The sequence below is a fragment of the Ostrinia furnacalis genome, unplaced genomic scaffold (assembly GCF_004193835.3).
Source record: "Ostrinia furnacalis isolate ACB-3 unplaced genomic scaffold, ASM419383v2 OfSCF5329, whole genome shotgun sequence".
Taxonomy (NCBI): domain Eukaryota; kingdom Metazoa; phylum Arthropoda; class Insecta; order Lepidoptera; family Crambidae; genus Ostrinia; species Ostrinia furnacalis.
In genome coordinates, this window is record NW_021135568.1 from 181,583 (window position 1) to 202,330 (window position 20,748).

Genomic DNA, 20,748 nt, shown 5'->3' on the forward strand with positions numbered 1-20,748 from the left:
GATGATGATGATGATTAAATGTTGCTTTATTAAAATTCCTACGCTAAAAATTATCCATTTGTATTTAATGCCACTATGCAGTCCGAGTTTAACTATTACGAGAAAAACTCATTTTTGCAGTTTTCATACTAGTTGCTATTCAAGTAGCCATAAGATAAAAATATTACAGAATACATAGGCTTGTGATACCTTTTTAGAATCTCAATTAACCAAGGAAGTTTTTAAGGTAATGGGCACGATAGTCTTGCTACATTTTTTTTACACGATGGCTGATCAAAAGTGCAAGACAATGAATTAATTTTTCCTTCTTCTCTGCAATTTCTTAAAATTTTCATACTTTTAAACTAGTTTGTTGAACTTTGATATTTTCTTTTGATAGCCCAACTATCCCTTGTGATAAGGAAAAAAACTAGATTGAAAAGTATCCTCATTTGTAGAAATGGCATGAGAAAAAGTAATCGCAGGTGGCAATTTTCTAAAAATGCACAAAAACTTAAAAATCTTGAAAACGGTGATATTTTTACTGGGGTCAAAATTGGACGTTAGGGAGACCGTGGCGAGGCCTATCGATGGTTACAGGGTTATCCATTGTTTTTGGGACACCCTGTATAATAAGATCCAGATATTGCGAGTAGTTGGATCTTTTGGAAATCTGTAAAATAGTGGGAACTTACTTAACACGTTTATTATGTCAGGGTAAATGTGATAAATTGAAAATTATTAATAATCGCCGGTTATTATGAATAATTGTTAAAGAGTGCAACAAAAACAAGCTGATTAATAAAATGTAATAGAAAACCTACTGTATCTGTGGTAGATGTCGCTCTTGTCTATGACATCTTTCTCGAACCCTCCATCATTGTGCTAGGTTGTACCTAAATTACTTTCCAAGATAAAATACAGAATGTCAAGTTAATTACGCATCTTTTCTTCAATTACCCAATAATCCTAACAATAATTCCCGACAGTCGAGGTAAAAGTAATAAATGAATTTACATTTATCAGCGATTATTAATAATGTATTAATACTAACAAATATCATAAAAGAGAACACCTATTGGCAGTATCAAATTGTTTGCATAGAATTTCGATTATATTGTTATAAGTACACTATCCTTAAATTATTACACAATTAGGAATTTTTGCTTTCCAGTCATTCCAGTGGCAACACTTCTAGAAATTTAGTTTTTTGCAAATTTAAGTGTATTAATTAATGTGAAATAAATAAAATAATATTTACCGATGCAATGTAATGTTGTCCTTTTCAAGATTTGATGTTTCAGATGTCTTCTTACAATTAAAAACACTGCAATTCACCATTTTTATCGCAGCACGTTACTCTTCAATAGTGACATTTGGAATATGTCATTGGTGGCGCTGCAACTAGTTTTTATAAACTGAGTGAACCACTGGTCTACTTACATTGCTAGAGGGGAAAGGGGATTGCCTGTCAGTTCCACTCTGCTCTCTGGGTGACAACTATAAAAAAAAACTGGCCAAAAAGGTTTAGTCCAAGTCTGTACGAAAATTATAGTAAAAAAAAGTAAAGTCACAACAAAAAAAAGAGTAATTGGCAGTGGTGCCAGATTAGGCGAATTATCGCCATTTAGGCTACCTTCGGGGGTCAAATGGCGACCAAAAAATGCAAACGGCTACTGGTAGCCATTTAGGCTACCTAGAAAAAAAGATCGGGCTATTTAGGCTTCTTCAGGATTACCTTGGAAAAAGAAATTTTTCATGTAACAAAAGTAACGAAACGTATTCACATCCACATAACACCATAGTCTAAGACATCCACCGTTCTTTCCATTCGGTCACTCTTTGTAAGAGTGAGATAGAGCTATTGCGTACAAGTATAGATATGAGATACTAGCTTTTGCCCGCAGCTTCACCCGCGTGAAATTTAGTTTGTCACAGATCGTCATAAATTATAGCCTATATTATGTTATTCTGAGCCCCGATTACGGTAACTTTTAACGTCTACAATCCAGACACGCTTCATCGACGCTGCGATACGATTGGTCGAAACAGCTGACGTACGCTGTTGAACGACCAATCGTATCGCAGAATCGAGAAGCGTGTCTGGATTGTAAACGTTAAAAGTTACCGTAATCGGGGCTCTGGGTTGTAAAAAATGATACTGTAAAGTTTCATCAAATCCGTTCAGTAGTTTTTGCGTGAAAGAGTAACAAACATTTAAACATGCATACACACTTTCGCATTTATAATATTCTCAGATCATAGAATGATCTGAGATAAATTAGAAGGATAGGTTTGTGTGTGTAGTTGTCTGCTGATTGCTATGTTGTTTTCTTAAATCTTGTATACGTACTCGGCACAAGTCAGGTAGTGACGTCATATAAAAATGTTGCCAGAATGAGTACTGACCAAACATTTTCTATCTCTTTTTTCATACGTCACCATGGGTGAGTTAGAAAGAGATAAACAGCTGTATGTCATTAATGTGTCGATTTGATATGTATTTCTATTAGCAATTTTTGTATACTTAGCTCAAAAAATTAGGCGAATTAGGCTACTTTGAGAAACAAAAAATATTAGGCGATTTAGGCTACTCGGTAGGAAAAATTAGGCGAATTGAGTTAGCTGATATCTGGCAACCCTGGTAATTGGTTGCTTGCTTGCGAATCTTGCGATTGCTAATAATCACAGATGAGACAGAGACAGATAGGAAACGGCCCTATGATTGGTCCGTTCATAGTAAAAGTTCCGGCATCTATGGACTTCCATTGGGTAGCGCTAAAAAAAAAAAGATCGTAACTTTTTAATAACGACTGCCTTAGCGACGTTGCAGTACCGCTTTAATATATTTTATAACGAGTAACGTTACCGCATCAATAACGGTACGGGTACATTATTATTTCAAATTATTTTTAGAAATAAAAAACCAAATAAATAAGTTTTATTAAGAAATTTATTTCATAAAAATACAACTTAAAAACAAATGCATACAACTATCGACAAAATTACAAAGGTGGTCCTATCTTTTAAGTACTTGAGTCTGAACATGAATTACATCTTAGAATTATCTACTCGAAGATAATATACCAACCGGATGATTTCTTATTCCGTAAGGAAAATTACAAAATAATAATGGAATAAAAAATCATCCGCTTAACTCGATAATTATAAGTAAGCACCATAAACTTAGGAAACTATGAAATACTATTAGTAAGTAAAACTATACAGCCATTAATTATTCACAGAATCATCGACTGCAGGTTTTTAAGGAAAATAATAAAAACCTACCGCGCCAATAGAAAATAAAGTCTGGTAGGGCTTTATTTTCATCAATAACATTGAGATTGAACTATTTATGAATATAATATTCAGTAACTAGCTGTTGCCCGCGGCTTCACACGCGTGTAATTTAGTTTGTCAAATATCATCATAAATTATAGCCTATACAGGGTGGAATTTTGTAATGCCACCTGAAGGGAAATTACTCTTAATACTGTAGATAGAAAATTTTACTCAAAGGAAACATTCCTTTATTTTTGTAAAGAAAGAGAACTGCATTCAAAGATTTCCGAAAATTTTGCAAAAATACACCACCATACCATACGATTTTCCGTAAATAATTACAATAATTTAAGATTTATCCTTATACTTAACTTTTACGATCGGTGCAATAAAATAAAGGCTGTAGTTTTTCACAAATTTTAGTTGGTTCGATTCCCGGGTGTGGCAAGCTAAGTTTTGGAAATCTTAGAATGCAGTCCTATTTCTTTTAAAAAATATATAAATGTTTTCTTTGACTACAATTTTGTATCTACAGTATTAAGAGTACTTTACCTCCGAGTACATTACAAAATTCCACCCTGTATGTTAGTTATTTTGGGTTTTAAAGTATAATACTGCAAAGTTTCATCGAAATCCGTTCAGTAGTTTTTGCGTGAAAGACTAACAAACATTTAACATCCAGATTCCAGACATCCATACAAACTTTCGCATTTATAATATTAGTAGGAAGTAGGATTTGAGTAAATCTATCATTAATTGCCAAGTAAGTAAATGTTAAAGATTCTTAGTTAATTTATCTCTGTTTGAGTCAATTTTAGTCATAAAACCCATTATTACAAAAGAATTTAAGCTCGGGATGAACCTTCGAGAATTAAACCTCCTCTATGAATGGGATGAACACTGGTTTAAAATTACATTTCCATACTAAATGTCAATTTTACCGAGAGTTACACTTTTTGTAATTAAAAGTACCCACCATTGAAGCCAACAGAACAGAATAATATAATTATTAACTTTTTGCAATAATTTATTGTTTACAAGCAAGCGAACATTTCTATTGTCGCAGACTATAAATCCTACTAATATTATAAAGGTCAAATTTTGTGTGGATGTTTGTTACTCTTTCACGCAAAAACTACTGAACGGATTTGGTTGAAACTTTACAGTATTATTATTTGTAACCCAGATTAACATAATAGGGTATAATTTATGCCAATCTGTGGCACTAAATTTCACGCGGGTGAAGCCGCGGGCAAAAGCTTTTTATAAATAAATGGTACCTAATTCTGTTTACAATAAAAATGATGATTACCTGTAATTGCGTAACACTAGACAGCCATTAACAAAATGAATCATTTTTACCGTATTTGCATGTTTATAAGAAACTAGCTGACCCGGCGAACTTCGTACCGCCAGTAAAAATCCGGTTTTAACCTATCTTCATTAGGGAAAATAAAGGATTCTAATTGTGAAATAAATTTTCAAATTGTTTTCCGAAAAAAAGTCCAGTACTTAGTTTCGGAGCCTCTTCAATATAAACAAACAAACAATCATTTATGTCCCCTTATAAGTAAAATTTGTGTAGAAAAAAATATACTACGATTTTCTTTAACTTGCGTAAAACTATACAGCCATCAACAAAAGACCTACTTAACAGTACAATTTTCCATAATAAATTATGGTATTAACAAGTAATTATCAGTTTCCAAAAAGTGAATTATACACGTGCTTCGTCCTCGAGATTAGTATACTTACCTGTTTATATTAAACCTAACTTTATAACAACACTATGTAGTAACGCCTAGCGTAGCCACTTTTGCACTTAGTTTAAATTTATTTATCATTTCCGGTTGAGAATTTTAATCTTCAAACGGAAGTGATACAACTGACTATAATTAAAAAAACGAACCGGAAACACGATTTTCCCCCTCCAACCGACCCCGCCTCTAAGAGACACTGTGGCGCTCTCGCCATTCGCAAACTAGTGCTCAGCCACTTCGCACGCTTCATTCCAAAATGCCGAAAAGAAGACGTGGAGATACCATCGAATACCTAGCAAGCAAATTGAAGAAACTTGAAAAGAAGATGAAACACTCAAAAAGACGATCGATGCTTTCGGAATCATCTACCAGTACATCGAGTTCAGAAAGTTCATCAGCAAGCTCCCGAAGTCCTTCACCAGCTCCACAAACCCTGTTGGCGTTATCCCAAGGTTAGTTTTTACAAAAATGCTACCCGCATTTTCGACACCCATGGTGTCTTTCCAGTCTACACGACTGATGTGAGGTGCAGTCGCCTCAGAATGTATGCGGTTCTGTTGGCGTTATCCCAAGGTTAGTTTTTACAAAAATGCTACCCGCATTTTCGACACCCATGGTGTCTTTCCAGTCTACACGACTGATGTGAGGTGCAGTCGCCTCAGAATGTATGCGGTTATCACTGCAACATTCTGCACCCATGGTGCCACAACTGGTCAATGTGACAATTTCAAAGAATGCATTTCCAATGGAAATTTTCTGTTGCATTCGACACCTATGGTGTCATCAGTACGAGAAGCTGAAATCAGCGCCTATGGCGCTTAAATGTTGGCGTAACACCAATATAAGTAAATCCGTTCTATTCTCAAATCGGAACCAGCGGAAAAAAGCCTCTTCAATGGGTCCAGACCCTGCCATGCCTATACCTGCATCGGTACACGAACCTATCGCCGGGACATCGGACAGTGCGCCCGCGACACAGCCTCAAGAAGCCGCGAGTGCTGAAGTTACGCAGACTCCTGCAAGCTTGGACACAGGCTTGGACCCTGAAATACTGGATATATTGGGCATAGATCCGACCGCTACCGTAGAATATGGGCCTAATATTAACGAGGAGCTAACCGCCTCAATTATATGGCCACATCGGGTCTGGATAAAGACACTCGCAAGGAGTTATTACAAAAATATCTCGTACCCGCAAAATGCAAAAACTTATCCGCCCCTCAAATGAATCCGGAGATAAAAGCCGTAACTCCGGAGTACGTGCAGAAGCGCGGTAAGTCGATCGAAATCAACCAAAAGGAACAAAATGTAACCGAAACCCTGAAAATCGTCTTCAGATTTGAAGGCTGACTCCGCCAAGAAACCCAAAAGCAAGACAAGAAATTAAACCGCAAGTTGGGCACCGGGAATCGTCGGGCGGCGCCGGGCCCGCCGCGACACCAGCCGCCTGCAGCTCGAGCGACGACGAGCTACCAGCCGCCGCCGCCGCCGCCGCCGCAGCCAGCGCACGGCCACTACTCGACCGTGTCGTCCCATCGGCGCAGGGAGACAAGGAGGCGCTAGCCGCCGACGAGGTACGCTACGCAGGTAGACTGCGTCATTTTTATAGTCAGTGGTGGCTCATCACAAAAGATCGAGCGTGTATTTCTGGTACCTAAACCTAACGTCAAAATGTGATTTATACTAAACTACTTTTGCCCACGGCTTCACCCGCGTGAAATTTCGTTCATAACAGATCTTCATAAATTATAGCCTACTATGTTATTCTGGGTTATAAAAAATAATACTGTAAAGTTTCATCAAAATTTTTCAGTAGTTTTTGCGTGAAAGAGTAACAAACATCCAGACATCCAAACTTTCGCATTTATAATATTAGTAGAATTTGAAAAAATTAAATAAACATAAACGTTAAACATTTCAAATCAGAAGATTTGCGCACAGATTTAAAACCAATCCGAATAGTGAGCAAATGTTCGAATTCAACGTTTTACCGTTTGGGATATGCACAGCACCATTTTACAAAGTTAATGAAACCTGTTGTAAAATTAAGAACTTGTGGTTTTTTGTCATCCATTACTTAGATGACCTATACATAACCGAATTAAATTAGGTACTTGAAATGCTTAGAAAGCGTTCAAGTTACTAAATTATTATTACAATCTTTGGGGTTTATAATAAATGAAGAAAAGAGTAAATTAATACCTTCCATGAGTTGCAAATATCTCGGATACATAATTAATAGAAAAAAGCGTTCTCGCATCAAAACAAATTATAAAAATTAAAAGCCTAAAGAGGTGCAAAATTCGTAAATTTGCTCAACTAATCGGATTGTTAGTCTCAGCCTGTCCTGCAATTGAATATGGGTGGTTATGAATTGATTAATCTTAAGGAACACGATGACTATGACAGGGACATGAATATTCCAAATTTTTTACATTCTGATTTAGACTGGTGGTTACAAGCCATCGATAATTCGGTTCACCGAATTAAAGACGATAATTATCTAATGGAAATATACTCTGACGCTTCAACAATGGGGTGGGCAGCGACTTGTGATGGTCAAACAGCGACCGGTCAGTGTAAATAGTATAACTCGAAGTATTTGGCAGTGGTGTGAGGCTCGCCATATACATGTTACGGCAGCTTATGTAAAATCGTCCGACAATGTTATAGCCGACCGGGAATCCAGACACTCACATCCCGATGTTGAATGGGAAATATCAAGCATAGGGTTCAAAAAATTAACTAAAACACTGGCGTTTCCACAAATTGATTTATTCGCAAATAGACCGAATAAAAAATGACACATAATTTATGCTTCATGGGCCCGTGATCCTGACGCCTTCGCAACGGATGCTATCACATTCCAATATTCAATATCCAATTATTTCTTCTATGCGTTCTCACCAGTGGCCATCATCTTAAAATCCCTTAGAAAAGGTATATCTGACAAAGCCCAAGGTATAAGTAATAGTCGTACCAGCCTGGCAATCGCAACCGTGGTACCCTTTATTTAGACGTCTTGTTATCTCTGATATCTTTCTTAGTTCTTAGTTCAGTTCTTAGTTCATCAGATATAATAATTATTCCTCATTGATCCAGCGGGAAAATTCGCCACAACCTTACCCTGGAGGCCGCGCTCTTATCCGCGCGGGGTTCTTACGGAGAGATGTCCCGCTAGCTGCCATAGATGTCATGTTGGCTCCCTATCTGAGAACACTTTAAAACAGTACGATTCCTGTCTGAAAAAATGGTTTGCCCTCTGCAATGAAAATAAAATTGAGATGTATACACCTAATATTCCGAACATAATTCAAACTCTTAACGATGTCTTAAATACTGGCAGTCAATACCAAACTATAAATTGTCATAAGGCTGCAATATCACTTTTAGTAGGGTCTTTAGAAGACGACTTGTTAACAAGGTTTTACAAGAGCGTTCATAAACTTAAAACGCCATCACCACGATATAAATATAACGTGGGATGCAAATACAGTTTTGGATTAGTCATCTTCCTTGTATTCAAATGACGAAATTAAAAGCTTTCGAAAAAATGTGCAACTTTGTTAGCTCTAGTAACCGGACTTAGAGTTCAGACTCCATCAAAAATAAAAATTGATAATTTTGTAAAACTATAAAAAAAAAAAAAAAAACTTGTAATCAAAATTCCAGAATTAATTAAGTAAAACTTCCAGGTTCCTTCCTGGTTATATACAACCAACATAACACTTGCCTTTTTTTTTTTAAGTAGAGTCTCTATATGTCCAGCACACACTCTTAATTCATATATAAATAAAACTAAAGATATAAGAAAGTGTGTCGCCGTGTGGTGACGGCAGAGTAGAATACATTTGTCACCAACCCCTACTCTTCCCGCGGGTGTCGTAAGAGGCGACTTAGGGACTACACAACAAACAGAGAATGGGCAGCAGCGCTCTCTGAAAAACATCAATCTTTTAAACTGCGATCTCCAACCCGCCTGCCAAGCGTGGAGATTATGGCAAATCCCTCCACCATAGTGGAGGAGGCTCATAGTCCAGCAGTGGACTGTAAAGGGCTGTTGATGATGAAGAAAGTGTAATACCTTGCTCATTAGTTTTAGAAAACCGCACATGCCTGTTTGTTCTCAATCGTTAAGCAGATGGATCAATGCAAGACAGTGGAATTGACATCTCAATTTATTCCGCTCATAGCACTCGTCATGCATCAATATCACTCGCACACAGAGACGAAGTCAATATTGATTTGATAAGAAAAACTGCAGGTTGGAGCGGCAATTCCACAGTCTTTGCCCAAATCTAAAATAGGCCTGTGATAAACAATGATTATACTTTGCTTGCGCGAACACTGAGTTCGTCAAAAAGATAATTTAAATTATTTTTCGTATGCAAATACATTGATTAAATAAAAATGTATTTGTATTTAATAAGGCATAATATTTCCCTAACTAATTCTCTCAACATCTACATAGTGTTGTTATAAAGTTAGGTTTAATATAAACAGGTAAGTATACTAATCTCGAGGACGAAGCACGTGTATAATTGATGATTAAACGAACTTACGTAGTACGTGAAGTTCGATCACAATTATACTAAGTGCTTCGTCCGAAGAGATTAGTATACACTCTCCCTCCCACCCCAAAAATGTTAAGTAACATTTCCCGTGAAGTTATGGAAATATTACACTCTCAACTAAATGACGAGAGCGCCACAGTGTCTCTTAGAGGCGGGGTCGGTTGGAGGGGGAAAATCGTGTTTCCGGTTCGTTTTTTTAATTATAGTCAGTTGTATCACTTCCGTTTGAAGATTAAAATTCTCAACCGGAAATGATAAATAAATTTAAACTAAGTGCAAAAGTGGCTACGCTAGGCGTTACTACATAGTGTTGTTATAAAGTTAGGTTTAATATAAACAGGTAAGTATACTAATCTCTTCGGACGAAGCACTTAGTATAATTGTGATCGAACTTCACGTACTACGTAAGTTCGTTTAATCATCAATAATCTACTGCAAGTTTCTAAGAAAAAAAAAGACGACAATAAAATGTACCCTAATATAGATTTACAAATTATTTGTTTATACAAAAACTACGATTTTCTTTGACTCAAGTAAAACTATACAGCCATTAACAAAGAAATTCACAATAAGTACATTCTTGAGGCAAAAATAACAAAAAACTTTAGTTGAAAAAACCATACACTGGGCCGGAATCTGAAACAATATGAATTACATTATTAAGATTCTTATTACAAATAATAACAGACTGAAGAAGCGGTTTATAATAATAGAAAAAGAACTGAAATTGGCGACTTGTGTCCACTGTGTGCACGTGATGTCTGTCGACGCTTATTCCATTCATATTAAACCAGAGCCCCGATTACGGTAATTTTTAACGTCAACAATCCAGACACGCTTCTCGAGTCTGCGATACGATTGGTCGTTCAACAGCGTACGTCAGCTGTTTTGACCAATCGTATTGCAGAATCAGAAACGCGTCTGGATTGTAGACGTTAAAAGTTACCGTAATCGGGGCTCAGATTAAATTTGGTGTAACATTTACAATATTATTAAGGATAATACTACTACATACGGGGTGATTCTTTAAGGTGTTGTCATTTTTTTATGAGCGACTCAGAATTATTAGTAACTTAATCGATTTACGTAAAGAGCAGATTTTTTTATTTATTTCATAATTTATTATTATCAAAAACAGCATGCGTGGACTTATCCATGAAATCACAGTCATTATGGCGCACGAAAATAAACCTTATAGCCTTTACAACTTAAGGTATATGCACACGCGCATTATCAACAGATTATAGCGCAGTAGCGTAGTCAATACTGCGTTACCGCAACATATTTATGAACAGCTTATGATTACATTTGTCTGAATTTGTTTTAGATTTGTGTGATCGTTAAAACGCTTACAATATTTTTTTTAAATTGGTACTGCGCTTATATTTATGAACTCGACTGTACATAATTTATATTTAAATGATATTAATGAGCGTTTGTCAAACCTACCAAATTTGGGGCTGTATCATTGCGGCAGTTTTTTCACTCAATACCTTCATTTTCTTGATCGTTGACTAGGCAAAATAAATATGTAGCGCAATAGCTCATACGCTTTCGGGCTCCGTTTTAAAAAACCAAAGAGTCCACCTTTTGTTTGTGTGTACCGCCTCTGCTTGATGGGTTTATTTGCAAGCTGAACCTGAAATAATTAATAACAATAGTATAATACATGTATTAATCATATTATAAATGCTTACTTAAAATTAATTATCTACTTTGTAAAAAGCATCAAAATATGTAACTGAAATACTTAATATTAATAATTTTAGAAGAATACTAGCGGCCGCACGCGTGGATCCCATTTTACCCCCTTCATCTATCTTACGCGGTTTAGATTTTTTCATACAAATGTTTTTTCCCGCCGATTCCCGTTCCCGTGGGAATTTCGGGGATTCCTTTCTTAGTGCATCTCTACGGTACCTAAGCTACGTCCCTTCCAAATTTCAAGTGCCTATGTTTAGCCGTTTCGGCTGTGCGTTGATCTATCTTACGCGGTTTAGATTTTTTCATACAAATGTTTTTTCCCGCTTACTCCCGTTCCCGTGGGAATTTTAATAAATGAAATACATTATTATGATACCTTAGGACGCAGCAATAATATTATCCATAATGACAGATGTGGCTCTGATGTAGATGGCAGGATACAGTTTCTGAAATATTTAAAAAAACATAATTAAAATTTATTACATAATTAAAAAATTAGCATAAAATAAACCTATAAAATTAATTAAGTATGATGGTATAACCTGTGGTATAACTGTGTAAAAATTAATTTAAAAAGATAGTTTTATAAGATAGAATGCTGCAACCTTTACTAAATATAAGTATATTGGCAAAATCCAGTAAAACTTAATGTATAATAATTAATTATCAAACATAACAATATAATTTAAATAACTCAAGAAAGAGTTTTCTTTTCAGAAAAAAAATTAAATGTTCATCATAATAAATAGGTAGGTACTGATTACAAAACATTACAAAAGAAAAATTACTATCACAAAAAATCAGTTTATTTTACATATTGAAATTATAAATTATGTTCCAAGAATATTGTAGGTGACTCATAAATTTAAAAGTACTTAGGTATTATTTACAACTGAGTCGAACATACCTTCACTCACAGCATTATCTGGCAACAACATTGAATTGAAGTTATCTCTATTAGCAGCTAGAAAGAAAAAAAATATAAACAATCATCTATTGCAACATCCTGTATTGAAATCTTAAATGTTAAAATTAGTGTTTCAATTTTTAGTGGTTTAAGTTACTGTGTTAATAATATAATTTATGTAGGGTGCCTAATCCAAACAAATAGAATGATTATTTGAATTGAAATGTAGTAAAATATCTATTTCTATTTTGGTTTTATTGACTAAGTAGATTGATCTTAAAATAAAAGTAATACTTATTAAGAACATTGTTTACTTCTTTAGTCAAATCAAAAAATTAAAATATCTTTATTCGTATAGACTAATTAAATTAGTACTTGCAAAACACTATGGTTTAATCTAGGTATATACTTACTTTAACTTACTGGATGATCTGATCAGCAACAGCTTGGATGGTCGCCGAGATGTTATTATTTTCTTCATGGATAAAAAAATAGGACATCCATTCATCATAATCAATAGATTGTTTTAGATTTATTTATCCTCAAAATGCGATTGGCAGACCTGAAACAAAAATCAGTCAGTTCAGTCCTAGGGAAATTGCAGCAAATTTTATAGCAATTTGGAAGATTGTTTAATAACCTAAAATCACTTGCCTTTCTTTGACGAAGTTGCTCCTTTGTCATAGTTCCTGATAAAGGATTTGCAAGCAGGAGTTACTGTATCCTTAGAGCCTGCAATGCTTCATCACGTGCCAGAGAAAAAACCCTGGACTTGGTGGACGAGCAACCGGTCACGATGCATTTGGTATCGTATACGTAATATGAAACAATCTTGTTTACACGGTAAACAATGTAAATACGGTAAAATGACCATTATGAGCAATGAAAATTGCTTTTTTGTTTGCTTTTATTTCCGAATATTTCGGAATCAAGATTTTTTTAACTCGGAATTTCGAAAAGAAAAGAATTGAGTGAATGAATGATTGATTGAATGAGCGAGCGAATTCAGCGAATGAATGAGTCACAGATAAAGATAGATGCAGCATGTGTCAAAATTTGTATGAAGCCGAGCGTGCCACTTTTTAAACGTCATTAGTGTCATTTTAGCGAATTTTAGTGATTGCCGCAACGTAAAAGTAATCGTATCATCGTACTGCATTCGCAAAGTCATCGAATGATATCGTGTGACTTGATTCAAAAATTAATTAATTCCGATAAAACTGATATTTTGTTAAATGGCAATGCCAGATTTTGTATGGAAAGTGGCGTCTTTTTTTTTTCGCGCGGCCATCGATCAAACTTTGTTTTTTGATTACAAAATAGTGTAATAAACCAAACTTACTACGGCATGTATACCTCTAAACTCAGTCTGAACTGAGTTACGAGCAATAGAAGTTTGATGATTTTCATACTAGATTTGCTTTTTGTGCGCAAGTTTTGTAAGAAATTGCAACAAAATATTGCGCTATTTTTTTATTGCGCTGACTCTGCTCCATACTGATGTCTGGAGCCTTTAATGGATGGTATTGTTTGTTTACACATACAATCTCACTATTTTGTTGCAATTTTTTAGCAAACTTTGCGCGCAAAAAGCAAATCTAGTATGAAAATCATCAAACTTCTAATGCTCGTAACTCAGTTCAGACTGAGTTTAGAGGTATACATGTCATAGTAAGTTTGGTTTATTACACAATTTTGTAATCAAAAAACAAAGTTTGGTCGATGGCCGCGCGAAAAAAAAAAGACGCCAATTTCCGGCATTGTCTTTTATAGCTAGTCTGACTGTGGATTAAAATAATTATGTAGCGGTAGACGTTATTCTACAATTCTACATTATTAATTTGCAAATAATATTTTTGTTGTGCCTAATGTTTATGAAAGTAATTATAAGCGGGAAAGCGTAACAGACAGACAGACAGACAGACAGACAGACAGACAGACAGACAGACAGACAGAGTTACTTTCGCATTTATAATATTAGTTGGGATTATCGTTATTCCATTATGTTAAATAGTATTACTAGTAATTCATACTTAATTCCATACTTTTAAATATCCTAGTAAGTNAAACGTTAAACATTTCAAATTAGAAGATTTGCGCACAGTTTTAAAACTAGTCACAAAAAATTCTTATATGGCGACTATAGATCTTAAAGACGCCTATTTTTTAATCAACATTCATCCTAATTCACGAAAATATCTTAGATTCATTTTAAAGGACATATCCAATCCGAATAGTGAGCAAATGTTCGAATTCAACGTTTTACCGTTTGGGATATGTACAGCACCATATATATTTACAAAGTTAATGAAACCTGTTGTAAAATTGTTAAGATCTTGTGGTTTTTTGTCATCCATTTATCTAGATGACCTATACATAACCGAATTAAATTACTTGAAATGCTTAGAAAGCGTTCAAGCTACTAAATTATTATTACAATCTTTGGGATTTATAATAAATGATGAAAAGAGTAAATTAATACCTTCCATGAGTTGCAAATATCTCGGATACATAATAGATTCATATAATTGGTGCATATCCCTACCAAGTGAAAAGCGTTCCCGCATCAAAACAGAAATTTTAAAAATTAAAAGCCTCAAGAGGTGCAAAATTCGTAAATTTGCTCAACTAGTCGGATTGTTAGTCTCAGCCTGTCCTGCAATTGAATATGGGTGGTTATAATTATACCAAGGAATTGGAACGTTGCAAGTACCTTAATCTTAAGGGGCACGATGATTATGATAGGGACATGAATATTCCAGATTTTTTACATTCTGATTTAGACTGGTGGTTACAAGCCATCGATAATTCGGTTCACAGAATTAAAGACGATAATTATCTAATGGAAATATACTCTGACGCTTCAACAACGGGGTGGGGAGCGACTTGTGATGGTCAAACAGCGAGCGGTCAGTGGTCAAAATCGGAACGAAATTTGCATATTAACTGTTTAGAACTTTTAGCGGCCTTTTTTGCGCTTAAAACCTTCACCAAAAATATTAACGACTGTCAGATACTTCTACGTGTTGACAACACCACGGCGTTGAGTTATATAAATCGCATGGGTGGAGTGCAATATCCCCATCTGAATAATATAACTCGAAGTATTTGGCAGTGGTGTGAGGCTCGCCATATACATGTTACGGCAGCTTATGTAAAATCGTCCGATAATGTTATAGCCGACCGGGAATCGAGACGCTCACATCCCGATGTTGAATGGGAACTATCAAGCATAGGTTTCGAAAAATTAACTAAAACACTGGGGTTTCCACAAATTGATTTATTCGCAAATAGGCTGAATAAAAAATGTCACATATATGCTTCATGGGCTCGTGATCCTGACGCCTTCGCAACGGATGCTTTCACATTTTCTTGGTCCAATTATTTCTTCTATGCGTTCCCACCAGTGGCCATCATATTAAAATCCCTTAGAAAAATTATATCTGACAAAGCCCAAGGTATAATGGTCGTACCAGCCTGGCAATCGCAACCGTGGTACCCTTTATTTAGACGTCTTGTTATCTCTGATATAATAGTTCTTAGTTCATCAGATATAATTTTTCCTCATTCCAGCGGGAACATTCGCCACAACCTTACCCTGGAGGCCGCGCTCTTATCCGCGCGGGGTTCCTACGGAGAGATGTCCCGCTAGCTGCCATAGATGTCATGATGGCATCCCTATCAGAGAACACTTTAAAACAGTACGATTCCTGTCTGAAAAAATGGTTTGCCTTCTGCAATGAAAATAAAATTGATATGTATACACCTAATATTCCGAATATAATTCAATTTCTTACCGATGTCTTAAATACTGGCAGTCAATAATAATAATAATAATAACCACGATATAATATAACGTGGGATGCAAATACAGTTCTGGATTACTTATCTTCCTTGTATCCAAATGACGAAATTACTTTAGAAAAGCTTTCGAAAAAATGTGCAACTTTGTTGGCTCTAGTAACCGGACATAGAGTTCAGACTCTATCAAAAATAAAAATTGATAATTTAGTACAACTAGAAAAACAACTTGTAATCAAAATTCCAGACTTGATTAAAACTTCCAGGCCTGGTTCTATGCAACCAACATTACACTTGCCTTTTTTTGAAAATAGAGTCTCTATATGTCCGGCACACACTCTTAATTCATATATAAATAAAACTAAGGATATAAGAAAATGTAATACCTTGTTCATTAGTTTTAGAAAACCGCACATGCCTGTTTGTTCTCAATCATTAAGCAGGTGGATTAAATCCACAATGCAAGACAGTGGAATTGACGTCTCAATTTTTTCCGCTCATAGCACTCGTCATGCATCAACATCACTCGCACACAGAGACGGAGTCAATATTGATTTGATAAGAAAAACTGCAGGTTGGAGCGGCAATTCCACAGTCTTTGCTCAATTCTATAATAGGCCTGTAATAAGCAATGATGATTTTACTTTGCTTGCGCGAACTCTGAGTTCGTCAAAAAGATAATTTAAATTATTTTTTGTATGCAAATATATATTTGATTAAATAAAAATGTCTTTGTATTCGATAAGGCATAATATTTCCCTAACTAATTCTCTCAACATCTACATAGTGTTGTTATAAAGTTAGGTTTAATATAAATAGGTAAGTATACTAATCTCGAGGACGAAGCACGTGTATAATTGATGATTAAACGAACTTACGTAGTACGTGAAGTTCGATCACAATTATACTAAGTGCTTCGTCCGAAGAGATTAGTATACACTCTCCCTCCCACCCCAAAAATGTTAAGTAACATTTCCCGTGAAGTTATGGAAATATTACACTCTCAACTAAATGACGAGAGCGCCACAGTGTCTCTTAGAGGCGGGGTCGGTTGGAGGGGGAAAATCGTGTTTCCGGTTCCTTTTTAATCTTTTAATAGAAACCGTCAGTTGTATCACTTCCGTTTGAAGATTTTAATCTCAAACCGGAAGTGATAAATAAATTTAAACTAAGTGCAAAAGTGGCTACGCTAGGCGTTACTACATAGTGTTGTTATAAAGTTAGGTTTAATATAAATAGGTAAGTATACTAATCTCTTCGGACGAAGCACTTAGTATAATTGTGATCGAACTTCACGTACTACGTAAGTTCGTTTAATCATCAATTTTAAGTAAAATAAATAATTACTAATTTCACAATAAAATAATTTGATTATGTCTTTCAGTATGTCTTCACAAACCTGTTACTTCAAGGCCAGCAAACTCTGAGAGATATCTTATTTGCAAATGGAAAAGATTAGGCACCGAGTCGGCGGAGCGACATCTTTACAACGTCAACTCTCTTTTATATGATGGACTGGATAATGAAGACGATGTAACTGAGCTTGTCCCCCTAAGTGTCATGCAAGAGGACACAAAATTCTTTGAATACATATACAAAAGCAACTGTGTGTAAGTAGTGAATTTAATGTAAATGATAAAATAAATAAACCAGATAGATACCCATTGATGACACATTAAATTATACTTCCAGATTAGGTGAACAACAAATAAAAAATTTGCTCAAAATAGCAGCATTCAGCAAGGACAAAAATCTAAAAGAAACTAGCCAGGCTAGTATGAGAGAGCAATGTTTGAAGTTGTGGCAAGTAAGTGTTTTGTATGTTTGTATACTCAAAAAAATAAGGAGATTTATTGTACAGTTATAAGTAGATACACAATTTTCTTTCAGCTCCCAGACAAGGTAAGGACGCAGCCTGAACGCCATGGACCAGACGATACATTGAAAAGTATATTATCTTTATTGGAAAAGAAGCCACCCCAGTCCAGCAGTCATCACGGATTCAAGACGACAATACTGAACAAACAACCACTTTACATCAAAAAGCCCTCAGACTTAGAAACACTCAAACAAGTGTATGACTGGCATTTTATGTTTTTGAGTAGTGCAAAAGAAAACAGTCCTGATTTAAAAATATTTATAGGTAAAGTATGGTTAACAAAAAAAAATACATACAGTCGAACATATCATATAACCTTCTCCTTTTTTGAAGTCGGTTAAAAATAAAGCAATCAGAACGCGATAAAGCGGCGTTTCCATCAATCATTAGGTCAGATTAATTATAAATTGGAACCCCTATTTTGTTCCAAAGTCTAGCTTTGTCCTAAATAGGAAGAGCTCCAGATAAATGGAAAAACTTACAGCTCTGTGTTGAAAATAAGCATCATTCTTTCGACATTATATCATTGTCTTCGGAGATCTTCAAACACATTAACTTACGAAACTTTCTTGCTTTTTTCATGTAATCTGCCCCTTTTGCTGTATACAGAACTTTCTTGCTTTTTTCATGTAATCTGCCCCTTTTGCTGTATACAGGGTGGAAACGAAAAGTGATCTCACTCGATTATTTCTAAACTATAGAAGATATCGAAATACTGGTTACTGATCCTGAAAGTGCTAACAAGTTACAGAATAAACGGGATCTATCCGAAAATTCAATGTTTCCAGCTTCCATACTAAATGTATGCCAACCACTCAAAATTAGAAGTGTAATTTTTTAAAAACTTTAAATAAACTCGTAAATTGCATTCTTATTTAAAAATATTTATGGAAAACATTAGTTTTAGGCTTTACTTGCTATAAAATTTGCTATAATATTATCAAGAGATAAGTACCATATTTGTGATAGTACTAAATATATGGAAGATGGAAACATTGAATTTTTAGATTGATCCAGTTTATTCTGTAACTTAATATTGATACCATTGCATAGAGCTCGTGAAGCACTTCTAGGATCAGTAACCAGGTTTACGATATCTTTTGTAGTTTTTAAAATTATGAGGTTGTACCAAATGTATGGAAGCTGGAAACATTGAATTTTCGGATAGATCCAGTTTATTCTTTAACCTATTGTTGGAACCGTTTGATAGAGCTCATGAAGCACTTTCAGGATCAGTAACTAGTTTTTTGATATCTTGTATAGTTTAGAAATAATCGAGTGAGATCACTTATCGTTTCCACCCTGTATAGTACTTCTTTGCTTATAGTTTCTATTACAGACTAATAAATTGTTTTCAGGCTGCGGAGGTAAACATGTGCACCAACTAGAAGGCAGTGTTTGGAAAATCGTCGTTGACTTGCAGTTGACTCTTCCGGCAAAAACGTTAATATACGCTGAAGTAAGTAAAGCGAACTTAATGCTATGTGACTTTATCTTCTAGTCAACCTAGTCAATCTTATCATCAAGTTTTTTTTTATAAAATGTATGTTAACTTTTACTTATATTGCGTTTAGATATTGAAAGAATACCGAGGAGAAGGCAATACCCAAATATATAGCAAAGCATTACATATTGTTGATGCTTTGATGCTCGGCGGAGTGGACATATCGAATTTGCCTTTATCAGAAAGGTTTGTATATTTGTATCAAGTTTTTCACTTCTTTACAAACATGTCGAACTATGTTTACAACTAGAATTTATTTCTACAGGATCAACCAATGTAACTTGTTCTGCACAGCCCTGAACAAGCCTTTCTACGGATCCCAGGCTCTTCCCATAAGGTGCAAAAGACTGTTCAATTTGGAAATGTTTACAAATGCTATGAACAAATTAGAATATCGCGCCATGAAAAGAATAAAAAGAGCAGTTACCATAAATACTCCAAATAGAATTGATGGAGCTGAAATGTTTTATGAAGTGGGATCTCTTCTATTCATGAAAGAAATAAAAGGTTTGTCCCTGTATTATGTTTGATCTAGTTGTAAATATTTGAGAAATGATGAATGCCTGCTGTCTGCAGATATTATCAACTTGCCAATCCTTTTGTGAGCAGTGTTCTCTTTAATCTTTAAGGTGTTGTTATTATGTTTGTTGTTACCTATTTAATTACGTAATAAGGTATAAACCTGTGTAATTAAAATAAATAAATAAATAAAAAAAATAAATAAATATTATAATATAGTAAGATTCACAACATTGGACTGCATATAAAGCCTTGTTTTATTAAGTTGGCAATAATTTGTTTCAGAACCATGGGTGTCACAGATTTCAAAAACGACTGGATGTAAATATTACTACAATATAAAACACAGGCGAAGTGAATACTACATTACAGATGACGCTCGCGTGGACATGGTGACCGCCTTCACGACACGCTTGCAGTGGGTGTGGGGCAATGCTGGCGCGGCCATTCTTGAAGATCAAGTGCACAATGGCTTGTCTAAAGCAGCCTTCGAGGATTTTATCGCCTTTAATGCTAAGAGATAACTTTTTTTAAATTTGTTTCTAATAAACATATTGATGTTATCTATTCTCTTTATTTTGGCTAGCACTATCCTTTCATAACATACTATAATATTATAAATAAATGCGAAAGTGACTGTCTGTGTCGCTTTCACGCCTAAAACTGAACCGATTTTGATGAAATGTGGCATAGAGATAGTTTGACTCCCGGGACGGACATAAAGTAGTTTTTATAAAGTAATGGGGATTAATGAACTTTTTAGTTAATTATTCCCCATTATAAGCAACAATTGGCGGGGAAAAGTGGAATAAGCTATTTTGTATGAAAATTAAAATGAT

General features: G+C 35.1%; 2 protein-coding genes and 1 long non-coding RNA gene across 4 annotated transcripts in view; 2 read left to right on the top strand and 1 right to left on the bottom strand.

Moving 5' to 3' along the window:
* LOC114360950 (uncharacterized) overlaps positions 1–16,559 on the top strand; it is an 18,694-nt gene extending 2,135 nt beyond the window's left edge. Inside the window, exon 3 of the mRNA XM_028315835.1 lies at positions 15,780–16,559. The gene's annotated coding sequence lies outside the window, so the exon portion shown is untranslated. The remainder of the gene's footprint in view (positions 1–15,779) is intronic.
* Cmtr1 (Cap methyltransferase 1) overlaps positions 1–20,472 on the top strand; it is a 25,543-nt gene extending 5,071 nt beyond the window's left edge. The window contains exons 8-14 of the mRNA XM_028315834.1: positions 17,392–17,617; positions 17,700–17,814; positions 17,898–18,150; positions 19,245–19,345; positions 19,461–19,576; positions 19,656–19,897; positions 20,195–20,472. Of these exons, the coding sequence (XP_028171635.1) occupies positions 17,392–17,617; positions 17,700–17,814; positions 17,898–18,150; positions 19,245–19,345; positions 19,461–19,576; positions 19,656–19,897; positions 20,195–20,433 (1,292 nt within the window). The 3' untranslated portion in view covers positions 20,434–20,472. The remainder of the gene's footprint in view (positions 1–17,391; positions 17,618–17,699; positions 17,815–17,897; positions 18,151–19,244; positions 19,346–19,460; positions 19,577–19,655; positions 19,898–20,194) is intronic.
* Positions 10,005–12,764, bottom strand: LOC114360952 (uncharacterized). Of its 2 annotated transcripts, XR_003656546.1 has the most exons (5): positions 12,620–12,764; positions 12,207–12,263; positions 11,676–11,745; positions 11,045–11,234; positions 10,005–10,231 (listed from the first exon to the last, which is right to left on the bottom strand). It is a non-coding gene; the product is annotated as an uncharacterized LOC114360952 (long non-coding RNA). The 2 variants fall into 2 exon arrangements; XR_003656547.1 differs by lacking the exon at positions 12,207–12,263 and having other exon boundaries at positions 10,006–10,231; positions 12,630–12,764.
* Positions 20,473–20,748: the final 276 nt, after the last annotated feature.